Here is a 17,818-nt window from a genome sequence, read left to right on the forward strand (position 1 = left end):
CTCTTAGGGTAAAATTCAATTCTTCAAATTTTTTAAACTGAAGCCCTTATTTGTTGCTTCTATGTCTATGTCTTCTGTGTCTATAAATCTATACCAGGAAGGACCTTAATACGACTTACTTAAGTACTTTCTCATGTTACGTCCTTCTCACAGGACCTCATCACCCTAATGCCCTCAAATCAAGTTCCAGTGCTTTATACCTTTTCAAATCTTCTCAATATCTGGTGTGATCTGAACTTCCTAACATCATATACCATACGACCCCAGTCAAAAAGTGTTTCGAGCAGTTGGTCTTCCCTTTCCTTTTACCTGAAATGTCCTTCCTTTAACTTCCTCTCTTCTTTCCCAAATTTTGATTGTCGTTTAAGGCAGAGCTACAGTCCCATCTCCTGATTAAACCTCACCTGAATAATCAGTCTGCACTAATTTCATCTCGAGGCAATTCTATTTCCTCTCTCTCTCTTTACTGAATCAAATAGTACCTTTAACTTTTGTAATGTCATCCCATGACTGTGTAATATGACTCTATCTAGGCTAAAATAAACCTATGGTGTTGTTCTGTAAGTGAAGCTAAGTCCTGAACACCCAAAATGCTGGCTTTAAAGTCAGGAAAAAACAGTTAAATTATACAGGGTCTTTAATCTGGGATTAAAGACTCTACTGCTTAGAGTGCATGAAACCCAATCTTGTTATGAGAAATGTGAAGTTTATGTGCTTATAATACCAGCGTATGTACAGTAAAGGATAGGGCACTCAACAGCTTCTGATTTCATTCTCAAGGTATTTCTTGTGGATGTGGGAATAACCATTATCCATTTCCCACTTTGGCTAGGGCACCCAACCAATGGATTTTCCCTTTGACTCACATCTCATTTGGCCTGCTGTAGCATGACTATTCTTGTTTCTTGGCTTTTACTGCTAATTGTAAATAGTTCTTAGTTTCCCTTAATACTTGTACTATTTACTCCAGAAATGGCATTTTTAGGGCCAAAGTTCTGCCTTTCTATCCTCAATGTGGAGAGGATGCATGCCTTGTGTGAAGATTAGAATTCTCTAACTCTGGCAGCTGTGTTCTCTCTGTGCTATGTGGCTAGAAAATATCTTAATACCCACTTGCGGGAAGATTATTTTTTGAAAAACATGGGTTTTGAAGACGGATTTGCAAGTCTAAGTTTCCTGTAAAAGGAGATAACAGCTTTTCCTCAGCGCCACTAAGGTGCTCTGTTCTGCAGAAGCTAAGGCCAGGGAGGGGTGAGGCCCTCATTTCATCCTGTGATTAGCACCTTGCCTGGTAGCATCCATTCAGCATTCACCTGCACCATGGCCTCCTTCTGGGAGCTTGTCTGCTTCTATTCAACCCTCATCCTGCACAACGATGAGGTCTGGGTCACAGAGGATAGAGCAGCTGGTGTAAATGTTGAGCCTTCCGTGGGTGTAAATGTTGAACCTTCCTAGCTGGACTTGTGTGCAAAGGCTCTGGCCAATGTGAGCATCAGAAGCCTTATCTGCAAAGTAGGGCCTGATGGACATGTCCCAGGAGCTGGTGCAGCACCAGCAGAAGGTCCTGCTCCTTCCACCACTGCTGCCCCAGCTAAGAAGAAAGTAGAAGCAAAGAAAGAAGAATCAGAAGAGTCTGAGCTTTGGTCTTTTTGACGAAACTTCTGTAATCTGTTCAATAAAAAGCTAAACTGTTAAAAAAGAACGAGGGGTGGATACCAAACAAAACATTTCTCTCAGTTTAAAGGTTACTTCCCTGCACCACCTCACCCACTAACCACACCCAGTCTAAGTCAGATTTCTTTGTTTTAAAATTTCTCTTAAATTTGTTCCTTTGCTTCAGAATACTACAGAATAGTAGGTAATATTTGGAGTCTGGGGATGATTCATTGATCGGCTTATCTCTTTCCATCAATGTAAGTTCCACAAGAGCAGATGCTGTGCCTGATTTAGTTAAACATTACTTTCCCTTGCTACTTGCATTGGCCCAGCTCTTCAGATATTTGTTGAATGGAAAAGTATGTCATAAAATTGGTAGAGAAAGAAAAGTAATAAAGTATGTAAAGCACTGTATAAACACTGTAAGTCATATGTATGTATATATGTATATATGGTATATAATCGGTATATAGAACACTATGGTTATCACATGGTAAGTCATAAATGTTAATATTATTATTATTATCTACTCTTACTTGAAATCTGAACTGAAAAGTACACTCTTTCTTGCAGAGCAACACGGACACTTCTTGTGCTACGTCATTGACTAACCCCAACTAAAAGCAGTCAATCCATCTGAATGCCTGTTGACACTCAAGAACCTTGTTGGGCCTACAAGGCTGGGAACCTTACCTCAGTGCAATATTCAGTTCAGTCATTAGATATTTGGTGATTTACCTTACAGAATTGTTAAGATCATATTTCCAAATAGGACTTCTAACACGGCTCATCTCTCCACAGACTAATCAGAATGGCCTCATGGAAGAAAATAAACTAGTAGAAGCCCACACACATTAGCAAAATTACCTATACGGAGCCCACGGCAAGTTTCACAGGTGCTAAGTTTCCATTTTACGAAGGTTTTGCCTAGAAACTAAACAGGAACTTTAGCAACAAAAAGGAATTAAAAACAAATGGCTAAGTGAAACGTAGATTTATGCTTAGGCAATTGGGAGAATCTGGCTTTTTATGTGCCAGCCCATAGTAGGTGTTCAATAAATAACTTGAACAAATTTTGGAAAAGAAAAACATGTCTCAATGGCTCTTGGCATTGATTGCCTCCTCTATAGGTACCACAAATTCCTTTCCTGATGGAGCAGGGCTTTAAAAACCTGTGATTCTAGTAAAAGCAGGCATATCTTCCTAGTCAGGACAAGCTTTTAAAATACTTTCACTCCACACAGTTAAAAAAAAAAAAAAATGATGAAGTTCCTGGAACTATTATATGGGAAATGGTTTCCTTACTGCAGGAGTGCAGACTGGGCTCTCAGTTCCCGAGGGTGAAATGTGTAACTCCTTCTCGCCCCACATTCTTGGCTGGAGATGCCCTGTGGGTAAGTTTGGGGAGTGGTAAGAATAAGGGGACAATTTCAATATCTTCACGTAGGGAGAACCTCTTGAGGAAGTCAGGCTGTCAAGGCCAGCAAAAGGGAAAGGAAATTCAATTTAAAAACTTGTAGTCGCGACTGTTAAAAAAAAAAAAAAAAAACGGGGGGGGGAGGCGGGGATAAAGGAGTAGGAAAAATGGGGGGGGGGTGGAGGAAAGAGACTATTAAAGGAAAACTAGAAGAGGAAGAAAGTATGCCACGCAGTTTGTTGTTTCTCCTGCTCTTCTCTCGCACTCCCTCCGAAGCTAGAAAAAGTTTGCAAGCGCAACGTTCGGGATGGGCGAGAGAGCTCTTCATTTATGGACCCACGAAAAGAAGCGCCCGCTTCACCCCAACCGCTCCGCGCCGCCGCGGTCTGCCCCTTGTCCGGATGACGGAGGGCAGCCGGGGAAACCCAGAGAGGAGTTAGCCCTGGCGGACCCCCCTGGATCCTGCAGGGGCCGTGCAGAGGCGCGCGGCTTTCCCTCCGTCCCGCAAAGCCTCCCCTCCCTCCTCCTCCTCCCGGAAAGGAAAAAGGAGAGACCTAACCTCTACACCAACCTTACCCCTCCCCCTCTTCCTGGAGGCGCTAAAGCAGAAAGTACCGTTCCGTGATTCACTGGACAGAAAAGAGGGAGGAGGCGGCAAAGAACGCCTGGTGCCCAAACTAAGTAAGTTGGCTGACAAAACGCACCCGTCTTTCCGCGCCTCGGCCGGGTGCACCAACTCCGCGGAGACTGGTGGGCTCGGCGTGGAACGGCCACCGGGGCGGGGACCCCGCTTCGCGCCCCCACGCGCTCCAGCGGCCCGGAGACTCGGTGCCCGACGTTCCTGGAGGAAAAGGGGGGTTAGGCGCGGAAAGAAATCAGGAAACTGGGCTTTTTCCCCCCCTCGCTTCGCCGCCTAGTGTCGGGGAGATTGGCAAACGCTCTGGAGAGGACCGGGAGAACGAGCCCTGGAAAAGTGGAGAGAGTGGTCAGGAAGTCAGTCCCCTTCAGGCAGCTGTTTATCTGCTAGAGCCGCGGCGAGGCGTGGCGGCCCGACTTCCAGGGCTTTCCAGGTGCGGGGACGCCGGACGGCGGGTCCCAGCGACCCGCGCGCGCCCGCGAGAGCCTCGCCCCGCAGCGTCCAGGGCGCTCTGGCAGGGGAAGCCCCCACAGAAGGGGGCTCTCAATGCCTTACTAGACTTTTTCTCCCGACAGCTTTTGGGTGGATGGAAGCATTAACTTTGTGCGGAAGCCGCTCGCTCGGGGGAGCGGGGAGGAGGAGAAAGTGAAAACTGGAGGAGAAGAGCGACTCCTTGTTTTTCCGACGTCTCACCACTTCTACAAGGTTGACGTTGTTGGATGTGGTGACAGCTGAGAGGGGCGCAGGACTTCTTTCCAAGTGGAGACGGTCCACCGCCTGCTCGGTCGACCCCTCCCGCGTGCATGTGGGCGGCGGCGGCGGCGCGCGGTGCGTGGTTCTGCGAGTGGACTCTCAGCCGGGACCCGAGTGAATGGCCCCCAGGGGCTGTGCGGGGCCTCCGCCTCCCCCGCCTCCTCGAGCCTGGGTCTGGCCGGGAAAGATGCTAGCCATGGGGGCGCTGGCAGGCTTCTGGGTGCTCAGCCTCCTGACCTACGGTTACCTATCCTGGGGCCAGGGCTTGGAGGAGGAGGAGGAAGCGACCTTTCGAGCTCAGTCTGGAGAGAGACCGGAGCCCAGTACAGCTGCCACCTCCCAACCCCATCTCATTTTCATCCTAGCGGATGATCAGGGATTCAGAGATGTGGGTTACCACGGCTCGGAGATCAAGACTCCCACTCTTGACAGGCTCGCTGCCGAAGGCGTTAAACTGGAGAACTACTATGTCCAGCCTATTTGCACACCGTCCAGGAGTCAGTTTATTACTGGAAAGTAAGTGTTACCACTTCGTATATTTATTCCTTGGAGAAATTTTATGCATTTAATTAAGACCGAGCTCCTAATTTTAAGGAGTGACAGGAAAAAAAAAAAAAAAACACATAGCAAACGAGTGAATGAATGAAATGTGGTATTGAGTTACGGTGAGTATTAAATTGGATACCTTGTTAATGATCTTGAACGTCTCCTCTCTAGTTAGGCTCATTTTCTTACTCTCAGAGCCTGCTGGGAAGTGTCCTCCAAGTTTTTAAATGAGGTTAGTACTTGTGAAGTCTCACCTACCAACCACATGTCTCCAGAAGGGGTCTCCTTCTCCAAATCTATTTTGTTTTTTGAGCATGCTCAGATTTGTTTCAGGCGTCGCAACAGAATTCACCATCGCCATTACTGATAAGAAAGACAGATGAAAAATGTTCTGCAACTCAGTTTGTTCTTAAATCTAGAATTGAATACTCAAAGCTGTAAGTTCTCATGGACATAAAAGAGGTCAAGGAAACAGATGGAAAACAATGTAAAATCAGTGTACAAATGACTGTTTGGGTCTTTGGTAGGTAACTTTCTCTAACTGGGTCAATAACAAGGGCCATGTGTGATTACCAAGGTGATTCTCAAAATGCAAGGAAATTCAATGATGAATGTTCAACAGGAGTCAAATTTCATCTGAAGTTTTCTACTGCTCCTCACATGTCTCGGAATTTTCTGGTTAACTCTAAGAAAAATCAGATTATTTGGATGCTTAAGTAAAGCATTTTTAATTTGTTGCTTTCCTAAATCGCTAAACCTTCTGTTTAAGACAGTCATTCATTTTCAAAGTTTATTCTATCCTATTAGAAGGTAGGTTACTGTTACTGATTTGTATGTCTGAAGTCAGCCTGTGCCACAGAGATAGACTAGGAGGTCTGGAGGTCAAGCCATCACTGGACAGTGGTAGAAGAGAAGCCTAGTGGTTCAGTATATGTGTCCTGCACTTTCAGTGTCAGGGAACCCTGCTTCATGGAAGTTGTTCTTGGAATTGGATCCTCTCAAAGTAGCCAGTATCCATTGGGGAAAAAAAAAAAAAAGATTATTTTGTAAGAATCTCTGTCTTGCAGAGACTTTTGCTTATAACATGATTTCCACTGCTTAGCAAACTGTCAGAATGTAGCATCACTGCCAGAAGAAAAAAAAGAAAAAAAATCCCATCCTTTCCTTTCCTGAGAATGAGAGATTTAAAAAAGTCTCACTGTTCTTCAGAGTCATTTTAAAGGTTATCTGTAGCATCAGAAAGTCAAGGGTGTTTGATATTTATAAAGGATCAGATTTTTGGCTGGAAAATAAGTCCATCTGGTGGACTGGTCAAGTTCTTCATGTCTAATCCCAAACACTCTTACATTTGGCTTATGATATAAATGTGTCATAAAAGCTCGCTAAATCTCTTCAGCGAATTTAGAGAATTTAGATTTACTGAGATAGCTGATAGTAGTTGAAAATATGTACATGAATCATGTGAATTTTATCTTTCACAATAGAGCATATGCTATAAGGCTTTTCACCAAGTAAGAACATTTAGCTCCTAAACATTTTCTTGCATGGATAAAATATCTGGCTTTATCTTTCAATCTTTATGTTTACTTAATGACATGAAACAGAAATGAAGCTAGAATAATTCCTAACTTTTTTCTCTTTTTTTAATTGAAGATAATATACAATGTTTCATTTATTTTGGCATACAACATATTGATTCAACAACTCTATATATTATGCTATGCTCACCAGAGGATAGCTAATTTTCCTTTTGTCAAAGGTTGACTCTCTTGTTCTTTCAATGCAATCAAATAAGTAATGAAAAGATTCATTCTCCTATTAAAATTTTCTATTCAGTGCAACCAATTGTGTAAATAGTCTATAGACGAGAAGTTTAAATAGATACTGTACTTGATTTAAATTTTTGTTTGATTCAAACAGTTGAAGACATTTTCATTTGCAGTTCTCCTTTTAGACTGGAAGCTTCCTTGTAATGAACACAAATATAAGAAAGAAAGTAGTGACAGAAGCCTAGTTGTGGGCCTAATGTTAATAGTGCAGAACTCAGGGATTATGGTCATTTGTCCTTTCCATGAGCACATGTGTATACTCTCTGGATCTTCTAAAGTAAATCAAAATAAGAACGAAGAGCAATAAAAACCTAACTGTCCTGAATTAAAGTGAAAAATGTGTTATGCAAAATATGAGAGGATTCAAATCTTTCATAAAGAAAGTTAAGATGATTAAAACTGAGGCTACTTTTAATACTATTAACAAATCAAGCCTCCTTTTAGGTTTTGCTGAAGTTCAAAATGTAAAAATCTATTCCCCTATACTGCATAAATGTGCTGCAAATTCCAGATTGCTTTAATAATTTATATCATACCCATCTGGTAATATTAAATATCAGTTAGACTGTCAGCAAGCATTTACTGTGCACAGACAGATCCCTGTATTGGAGCTCTGAGGAATAAGTAAGAAATAAGCCTTAATCTCTGGATAGTGGTCTTCAAATTTAAATCTATGAAAAGAATCACTCAAAAAGCTAGTTAAAATGCAGATTTCCAGGCCTAGCTAGCAATCTGGCTTCAGTAGGTCTGGGGTTGAGCCCAGAAATCCGTAGTTATTTAGCAAACACTTCAGGTTATTCTGATGTTAACAATATCAATACAAATTAAGGGTGTAATTATTAAGTACTAACATCCGTTGTTCCAGGGTAATGCATTTTTGTCTCACTTAATCTTTATAACACCCTATGAGATAATTGCTGTTGTTATGTTCATTGTATTATAGTTATGGCAAAAAAAATTTCAAGAGACGTAGTAATGCAGGGGCTCTGTACATGGGACTTCCTGAAACAGCACTGTATGTGTTCAGAGTTGGCCTGGTGATAAAAAAGTTCGATTGAGAAAGTGGCTGTCTATGTTTGATTTATTTCGAAGTAATTTTCTCACCTTTTGTTTTGTTTTTCACAGTTTTACAAATAAAGACATGGCTAAATGACATCATTTTTTCTTTTTTAAAAGATTTTATTTATTCATGTAAGAGAGAGAAAACTCAAGAATGGAGGAGGGGTAGAGGGAGAGGGAGAAGCAGGTTTCTTGCAGAGCAGGCAGGCTGATGAGGGGCTCATTCCCAGGACACTGAGATCATGACCTGAACCGAAGGCAGATGCTTAACCCACTGAGCCACCCAGGCACCCCGTGACATCATTTCTTCTTAAAAGAATATAATGAAGGCTTCAGAAAGAGAATTAAAAGTTTTGCAAAATTTAGAGGTACCCGAGTGGCTCAGTCCATTAAGTGTCTGACTCTTGATTTTTGGCTCTGTGCAGAGTCTGCCTGAGGATTTTGTCTCTCCCTCTGCCTCTCCCCACCTCTGCTGTGTGCTGTCTCAATCTCTCTCTCTCTCTCTCAAATAAATGACTAAATCTTAAAAAAAGAAAAGTTCTGCAAAATTTAGACATGCATTTTATGCAGACTTTAGGAAAAATTGACAACCTGAACTAAATTTATATCATTGGCAATAATTTTGTTTTTTTACTATTTTGTTGTTAATTTTTCTATTTGAAGTGCCATGATGATGATTTTTATAAATTGCAAAGGTAACTCAAATGTGTATTTGTAATAGGATATTTGATAAATTCATTTTGTGCTAAAAAAAACTCCTTCTTCTTGCCAAGGGTAGTCATTCTCCTGACTTCTAACACCTCAGGTTAATTTTTGCCTTGTGTTTGAACTGTATCTTAATGGAATTATAGAAAATGTACTCTTTCATGTCTGCCTTCTTTCTTTTAACATTACATTAGTAAAACTTTTCCATGTTGTTGCCCGTAGATGTAATTAATTCATTCATCCTCATTACTGAACAGTGTTCTTTTGTATAAATATATGACAATTTATTCATCCATTCTACTGCTGACAGACATTAAGGTGGTTTCCAGCGTTGGGGCATTATAAATAGTGCTGCCATAAATGTATTTGTATGTGTTTGTTGATGAACATATGTATATGATCTTTTTGGACATCTATCAAGAACTTAGATTACTGGGTTATGCGTGTATTCATTTTCTGTGGATAGTTTCGCAAAGTGTTTCCAGCAGTTTACACTCTTACCAGTTCACACTCCTAGCAATGTATGGAGAGTTCTAGTTATTTCGTATCTTTGTCAACATTTGATTTTTTTTTTTTTCAATTTAGTCATTCTGGTTGTTACACACGGTATACCATTATGGCTTAAATTTGCATTTCTCAGGTGAGTAATGAATTTGGACATCCTTTTATATTTTTATGGACTATTTAAATACTCCCTTTTAAGAAGTATCTTTTAAAGTCTTTGTCTATTTTCTCATTAGGTGATTGTTCTTTCTTATTGATTTGTGATAGTTATTTATATATTCTGTTTCTTTGTCAGATATTTGTACTGCAGATGTCTTCCTCCACTCCATGGCTTACTTTTTCACTCTTAATAGTGTTTTTGATGAACAGAAGGTTTTAATTTTAATGTAGCCTAGTTAAGACTCTTTTTCTTTTTATATCCTATTTAAGGTATCTTTGACTAAATCAAGATCTTTTTTTCTAAAAGTTTTATTGTTTTTTTTTTAATATTTAGATCTATAATTCATCTGAAATTAATTTTCTGTTATGGTATAAGTCAGGGTTCAAAACTATTTTTTCCCATGTGTATCTCCATTGGACCCACACTATTTATTAAAAAAGCCGTACTTTCTCCACTACACTGCAGTGGACTCTATTCTGTTCCAGTAGTTTCTTTGTCTATCCTTTTGCCAATTCTACATTCTTAACTCTTACAGCTTTATAATACTGATATCTGGAATGTAAGTTATCTGACTTGCCTTAGCTCTTCTTTAACGGTTCATTCATTTTAATATGGGAGAAGGGAAAATATGAATGTACAAATGCAAATAGGTTGGGAGATTTGGTTTTGGAATAGGGAGTAGTTCTTTTCTCAATTATTCTACTCTCTAAGTGAAATAACAAATGAGGTCATTAGCTGAGAATAAAGATCTGGAGGTTTAAAGACAGAAATAGAAAAATATTCTTCTAAAAGAATGAAAAAGTGAATTAAGTAGAGAAATGCTATACAAATACAGGGCATTCAACTGAGCCCACTTGAGATTTGCGGTCATAAATTTAAACAGAGATCGGTCATCGTTTGTTTGTTTTTCCTGTGCCATGGCCCGGTGCTGATGTGCAGAAGAAGTGCCATTGAAAAGGTAGACTTAAGGGGCACCTGGGTGGCTTAGTGGGTTAAGCCTCTGCCTTTGGCTCCTGTCATGATCTCAGGGTCCTGGGATGGAGCCATGAATCTGGCTCTCTGATCAGCAGGGAGCCTGCTTCCCCCCAACTCCTGCCTATCTACTTGTGATCTCTCTCTCTCTGTCAAATAAATAAATAAAATTTAAAAAGATAGATTTAACTAGATTTGGGGCTTTGGCAGATAATGTGATCACGGACTCTAAATTGGCAAGGAAAAGAGGAAGACAATAAGGAGCTAATATTCTCTAAGAAATCACCAGGGTCGATGAATTGACTGTCTTGCTGTGGTTGAAGTGAGGATACTGTAATAAACTTGGAAAGCTAGATAAATATTGTTAGATGGAGAAATTTGAGCTTGGGATCAAAATTGTGTGAGTAGTACAGTTTTGGGAAATGTCAGGGGCATGGATGCTAAGGTGAGGTGGAAGAAAACATCTTCAGACATGAGGAAGGCACAGTTTTAGAAGGGCAAGCTATTGGATAGATCACTTCAGCAGATATTGAAATCATTAACATCAGTGAGAGAAGCAACATTCAAGAGGATGGGGAACCAGGTGCTGGAATCATTTATGAGTGCAGGGCCTGGAACTGGGTAGGTGAAGGAGTCAAATAGGAAAGGTAGTCTATGACCTGTTGCCTTGCTTTTCAAATAAGTTGAGCTTTTAAATGAAGGCAAGAGCCAAAATTGTCTGAAAGTGCCAGTGAGGAACTAGGAGGACATTTTGCTAATGTCAGACTTTCAGTAACAGAAGGCTTCTTGGCAAAAATTAGGGAGATAGCAGTGGAGAGGGATTGGTCGAATCAGAGTAGAGATGTATAGAGATATATAGAGATTAGAATCCGTGTGAAAGACAATACATTGGGAAAACTGGAGTTAGAGTGAAAACACAAATGGTGCCAAAAGGCATGGTAGGATTTTTTCTACACTATCTCCTAGGAAATGATAAGTGTTCAGTTTTAATTTTAGTCTCATTCTGGAGATTGAATGAGCTCCTGACCCTTCATCAGCAACTACTACAGCCATACTGTATATAGTCAGACACACAAGTCAGGAACTCTGGGCGCCTCATCTGGTCCAGGAAGATAGGATCCATGTAGGCCTCTTCTGTAGACTGCAATGGACTGTACTGGCAGGGAAACATGTCTCTTGGGAGTTTACAGAGTATTGTTTCTAGGTACGAGATTATCAGTCAACAATTATGCTATGTTGAAAACCCTGAAAAAGTAATTGAATTCTTTCAGCCACTCTCACAGGAGGAAGAGACACAGAAGCTAAGGAGAGTAGGGTTTAGTGATTCCATTTTGTAGGTATGTGGATCCACATACATTTCCCCTCTGCTTCTATTGTAAACATAACATCAAGAGTCATACATGCTTTCTCTTCCATCCACTTCTTTTATCCAAAGCCTAGTTTTAAGTAGTGTTCCACATACTGAGAATACACAATAAATATCAGTTGCTAAGAGTTTGCTTATTACATTTGTAAATATTTAGTTAATGCATAAACATCTAGAAAAATGTTTATGGTTAGAAGTTTAGAAGAAACAGAATTTTTCTTCCAAGCCTCACTTTGGCTTTGGAAAATGACTGTAACAACAAAGAAGAGGGTAGCTTTAAAGCCTCACATATCCATTTCAAAAAGAACAGCTCAACAGAGAAGGCCATTCAACAAATAGCTGCCTCTTCCTGTTTGACCTCATAGGTTTTTCTGACAGTAGAATCATGGTCAAGTAAGCTATTGGCACACTCTTGTGATCAAAGTCCCTAATTTTAAATGAGTCTCTTAAAAAAGGTTCCCTCTGAAATGAATTTCTATTCAGGTAATCCTGGGTGAGTTTCCTGAGTGGCTGTTCTGAAAGGTGGACATTTATCCAGGTGTGGAGAGTTGAGAACATTTCGTTTCATCCAGATGACCTCTCCCAGAGATCAAAGGTGAGAGAAGCGAAAGACTTAGAGCCCCTGATTCTAATATGAGCTCAGTATGAAAGCCTCTTTTATTTCAAAGTTTGGTTTCATTCAGATTTTTATCCCACAGCAATATTCCAGAATTAATTTCACTACAATCTTTTTCTGTATTTTACTTTGATTTAATTAGAGTGTGTTGCAATGTTCTTTTATCATTCTAGATAGTAAATATTCCCAGTAGTGTTACCTCATTGAGACATTCATTCCCTCTGTGCTCTGTTGCAGAAAAGACTTTTTCCTCTAATCATTTACTCCCTCTCTCTTCTGATTCACTCAGCATATTTGCTTTATTCCACCATGACTCTCATTACATCACCAGCCTCAGCAAACACCCTCCCTGGGTTGCCCTGACTACCACAGCATTGGACCAGAAATTAATTTTTACTGACCACCTTATTGTACCAGTCACTTTTCAAATATCCTGTCATTTGATCTTCACACCTATCCTGAAAGTAAACTATTTTTATTATTTTGAAAAAATAGTTCTGAAATATTTAACAGATGTCTTCCTTTCATGGATGATATATGAAAGTTATAGAGAAATTATGTAAGTTGATCACAGTCACACAGCTTCTAAACAACAGAGCCTGTATTTGAACCTAAACTTGGGTATCTTCAACAAGACCCTTGCTGTTTTCATAACCTCATTCTGCCTGATATGAAAATTGTAAGCATATTAGTCTAGTCTTTAAAATAGTTTTTAGCCTTATTTTCCTCTCTCAAGCTTCACACTCCCCTCAAGCAAAAAGGATGATTCACTGTTTCTTGAGCACATTCCATACTTCACTTTCTTCCTTCTTTTGCACATACTGTTTCCACCCCTTGGAATTCATGCCCTATCTCTCTTTGCCTAAATGCCAGCCACTCAGACTCACCTAAAATACTACCTTTCCTGTATAGCTTTCCATGATTCCTTAGCCAGAAATAATTTATTCCAGTGATGACCTTTCATAATCCTTTCTATTACTGTCTTATTACACATGATTTCTACCTCATTCATAGCTGTCACTGGACCTCATACCTCTGGTTTATAAGCTCCATAAATCTCACAGTGCTTTCTACTAATAGGCACTAAGTGTATGTGTAAAGAATGAGTGAATGAACAAATGAATGAATAGATGAATAAATGATTATTTCCTTCTAGCAGGCAAATAGAGCAGAAATAGCATAGAATTTATAGTGAGGAAATCTGAATTACAGTGCTGATTTAATGAACAAATTCCTGACTGAACTTGAACAAGTAGTTTAATCTCTCTAGGATTCCATGATTTCACCTGTGAAAAAAAAAAGGAATAATGTTATTATATATATATTGCCAACCTTAAACTGATCAATTGAGTTAATATATGAAAACAGTGTGAGAACTTTTAAGTATGATATAGCTTTTAAGTAAAAATTATTTTAAATTTAGAGCTACAGCTCTATAATTTTTAAGCATATGCAAACTTTAAAGGAATAGTTTGTTTTTTTTTTAAGTTTTCTGTGATACAGTCATATCTCTTCCAATTTCAGTCTATCAGTGCAAAGAGTTAAAATGAAATCTCATATGCTTTCATTTCTATACAGGAGTTTTTTTGCATGATATTATTAGTTCTGAGATGTTCAGGAAGATGATTAGGGACATATACTTTTTCAATTTCTGCACTTGGAGAATGTGATGGAACCCTGCTAAGCTTGTGACAACTGAAAGCAGATGCATATTTAAACAATGACATTAAGAGTACAACACTAAATGAGAAGAAATGGAAATAGGGTAATGGAAAGGCTGATGATTAATTATTTCAAATTCCTTCGATCAAAAACAACTTTAAAATTTTACTGAATATCATTAACATATCTCATTCAGCTTTGAATGCCAGTTCACCCAGGGTTTACAGCTCAGTAGGTCCTCAATAAGTTGTTTTGAATTAAGACATTGCTCTTGGCTTCATGGGAATTGAAATTTTTTATGCTCTGTGACCACTATTTCAGTCACCTTCTAAATGACTATATTCCCTGCAGCATCTGCCTCTAATATTAGGACCCGGGTAAAATTCAACACGATCAAAATCACACCACTCCCCTGGTTAAAATCTTCTAGAAACTTCCATTACCTATAGGCTAAAGCCTTATTCCTAAGATTTCTATATAAGGACCTTCAAAATATAGCTTCTGATAAAATTCTTGTACAATCTCCCAACACATTCCCATTTATACCTTCTCTGGATTATCATGGCCAAGGTACTTATACTTTCCCACAAGGGCTATGTCTCCCAGCCCCCCTGTTTCCACCTAAGCAGGTTTCCCTTTGATAGACTATCCTTAATTCTCCAATTTGTTGCATCCCTCCAGATCCTCTACTACTTTCCTATCTTCTCCAATCCTTCTCTGATCATTTTCTTACCCTCGTCCAGGCAGAATCAAATGCATTCTTCTCTTTCCCTACAGCCTATCCTCTTTATATCTTTATAATATTTGTAATTATTTATGCACCTATTTCCTTCCAATTCCAAAATGCACAATACATTAAACTGTAAACTTCTGTCTCTTTAAAGATTTTATTTATTTATTTATTTAAGCAGGGAGGGGCAAAGGGAGAGAAAGAGGCAGAGACTCTCAATCAGACTCTGCACTGAGCATGGAGCCCAGTGTGGGGCTTGATCTCACCACCCTGAGATCACAACCTGTGAGGTGAAACCGAGAGTCAGATGCTTAACCAACTGAGCCATCAAGGTGCCCCTGAACTCTAAACTTCTTACAACATAGTCTATTAAAACACACACACACACACACACACACACACACACACACACACAAATTCCTACTGATTAAAAGGAAGGATTCTGTAAGATACCAGCCATATAACTTAAGCTATATATGCCTCATTTTCTCATGGGAAAATGACCATGATAATTACAGTACCTACGTCAAAGGGTTTATTGTGAGGATTAAGTGGCATTCTGTACATAGAACATAGAGAATAGAAACCTATCACATACAAATAAATATATTTATTTATTTATATAAATCTTAATCATCTTGGTTATTATCTTCATGCTGGATAACTTTAAGCTATCCCACAGATAATGACTATTGATAAACAGACTCTCAATCAATATTTCTTCAATAATTTTACTGAATCACCATTGCTGATCAACTGAGATTTGATACTATATTTCATAGAGTTAGGTAGACACAAATATTCAGATTGGTAAGAACTTTAAGCAATTGCTCAACTATAATTTTAACTTTATCATGTTCAGAGAAAGCAACCATGTTAAGTAGAAGTTATTTGAGGAGCAGTGTGCTATCTGGGAAGGACAGTAGGCATAGGATGGAAGACCTGGGTCTAAACACCAGTTCCCTCCTACAGTGAAACCTTAGATAGGTTACTTCATGCCTGGTGAGTCTCATCAAATGAGAGGGATAGGAGCTAACAGACTATTACTTTCTGGTTTGGTTATCCTATTAAACAAGATCATGTTGGTGAAAATGTATAGAGGACATATAATACATAATATATACATTCTGGTTTTAGGTATAACTGAATTCTACAGGGCATTTATTTTGAACAGAAAAGCAAAAATATTTCCAAAGTTTCAAGTACTTTAAAAAAATTTTTTTTTCCAAATTGGGGATATGTAGAGCCTTACCAAAAACTCTGACAATATTCATGAACCTTTTGGGTTTACCTTTTGTAGGCTTTATACACCTTTTCTTGGGTATGATTGTGACAGCCAACACAGTGCTAGAACTCTTAGAATTCAAAGGGATATCACATGTAATTTTTTCCAATCCCTTAATTTTATGACAATGGATAGGAATTCTTTCCACTGATCAAATAGAATCAATAATAATACATCGCTATCATAACACCAACACCAATCTACTAACCATCTGAGCCTCGTAGGGAAGACAAGCCAGAAATAATCACGAGGTCATTGTCCCCTTGCTGAGGATATAATTTGTGCTTTTCTCAATACTTGGTTGTTCTCCGACGTCATTGGAGAGGGTAAGGGAACCAGACCTAGATGAGAAAGATGCTGAGGAAACTAACTGGACCATATGGGATTATTGGATTCTTCTATGTACAGTATCCACACAGGCTTTGTGAGCATGGTTTGGCAGCATTCACTTTCTAATAAGGTCCAGCCAAGAGATACATTGCATCAGGAAGATGAGTGGCAATCAATATTGGATTAAATTCATGACCACAAATCCAAAATAGGCACTCAAAAATGCCCAGTGATTTTTTTAACTTCCTTTAGTATATGTTGCATTCTTTAGAACTACTATTTCAAAATTTCTCATCTCCTCAAACTGCCAATCATGGGCTCATTACCTTACTTCAAAATTCCATTGACAGAAATAATAATGAATAATCTATAGCACAATGTTAATGTATACTATAAATTATTGATAATTTTAACATTTTTAATAAATCTGTGATTTATTAGAAATTTATAAAAAGATTTGTCATAATCTTGGATCTGAAGACTTCTAGAATTTTTTAATTGTTTTATCAGACTTTAAAAGATTATCTTCAGGGTTGAATAGAATAAGATTAAAGACTGTATTATATACTTTGAACACACCATGTTTTTGGACAGAATAAGGCTGTAATAAAAGTATGTGAACTGAGTGTATTGAACTTATCAAATTTAAAATGTTTTAGTTTAGGGCACTTGGCTGGCTCAGCCGATTAAGTGTAAGACCTTTGATTTCAGTTCATGTCATAATCTCAGGGTCGTGAGATTGAGCCCCACATCGCACTGCACACTGGGCATTGAGCATGCTTAAGATTCTGTCTCGCTCTGCCCCTCCCCTCACAATAGGGAAAAAAATAAAGAAAGTTTTGTTAGTTTAGATAATTTTTAACATATTTGAAAATATAATCCCAAATACTTGAAATCAGGTTGGGTTTCTTTTTTCTTTTTTTGCTTTGGTTCTAGTTTGGTTGTCTTTCAATGCTCTGAAGTATAATTTAATCATAAATTTTTCTAACTAAAAGGTTTAGTTGAAGATAAAATCTTGGGAATAGAGATGTAACATTTATTTGGCACTTAACAAGTGTTAAGAAATTATATATATGTGTGTGTGTATATATATATACACACACATATATATCATTCTATAATATATATTCTCTAATATGTTTATGTATATATCTCTCTTTCTTCCAATATGTATATAGACCTCATAACTCAAGGGTAATTATTATTACCCACATTTTATATATGAAGAAATCAAGCTCACAGAAGTAAAATATCTTGGCCAAAATCCCATAGTAAGTAATGAGGCTAGAATTCCAACCCTAACACTGTGATTGTTCCATTACATTACTCAGATCGTTGACAAGATGGGTTTAGTATAGCTGCATAGCTACTCTTTTGAATGGAAATTAATAAACATTTTATTCAAGTAAAGCCACAACGGGCTAAAATAAATATAGCTATTCTAAAAAGCAGAAACTCATTTTCAAACTGGTTTTCTCATACAATTTGGAGAAATTGGAATAAGTTCTTATTATTCACTTGTTTCATATCTAAATTAAGGATGACGCTATTAGTTTGCCTTTCAACATTAGTAATGCTTAAATTGTTAATC

At 38.6% G+C, this 17,818-nt stretch overlaps 1 protein-coding gene and 1 pseudogene across 2 annotated transcripts in view; both read left to right on the forward strand.

The window, feature by feature from the left end:
• The first annotated feature begins 1,320 nt into the window (after positions 1-1,320).
• Positions 1,321-1,687, forward strand: LOC101670101 (annotated as a pseudogene).
• A 1,618-nt stretch (positions 1,688-3,305) lies between these two features.
• ARSJ (arylsulfatase family member J) overlaps positions 3,306-17,818 on the forward strand; it is a 94,363-nt gene continuing 79,850 nt past the window's right edge. Inside the window, exons 1-2 of one of the 2 annotated variants that reach the window (XM_045085480.1) lie at positions 4,896-4,979; positions 12,088-12,199. In XM_045085480.1, coding sequence (XP_044941415.1) covers positions 12,177-12,199 — 23 coding nt within the window. In that variant the 5' untranslated portion in view covers positions 4,896-4,979; positions 12,088-12,176. Of the gene's footprint in view, positions 4,980-12,087; positions 12,200-17,818 lie in introns of both variants that reach the window. The other variant, XM_013053951.2, reaches the window with a different exon arrangement.

This window comes from Mustela putorius, unplaced genomic scaffold (genome assembly GCF_011764305.1).
Source record: "Mustela putorius furo isolate JIRA1106 unplaced genomic scaffold, ASM1176430v1.1 tig00000868_pilon_pilon_pilon, whole genome shotgun sequence".
Classification (NCBI taxonomy): domain Eukaryota; kingdom Metazoa; phylum Chordata; class Mammalia; order Carnivora; family Mustelidae; genus Mustela; species Mustela putorius.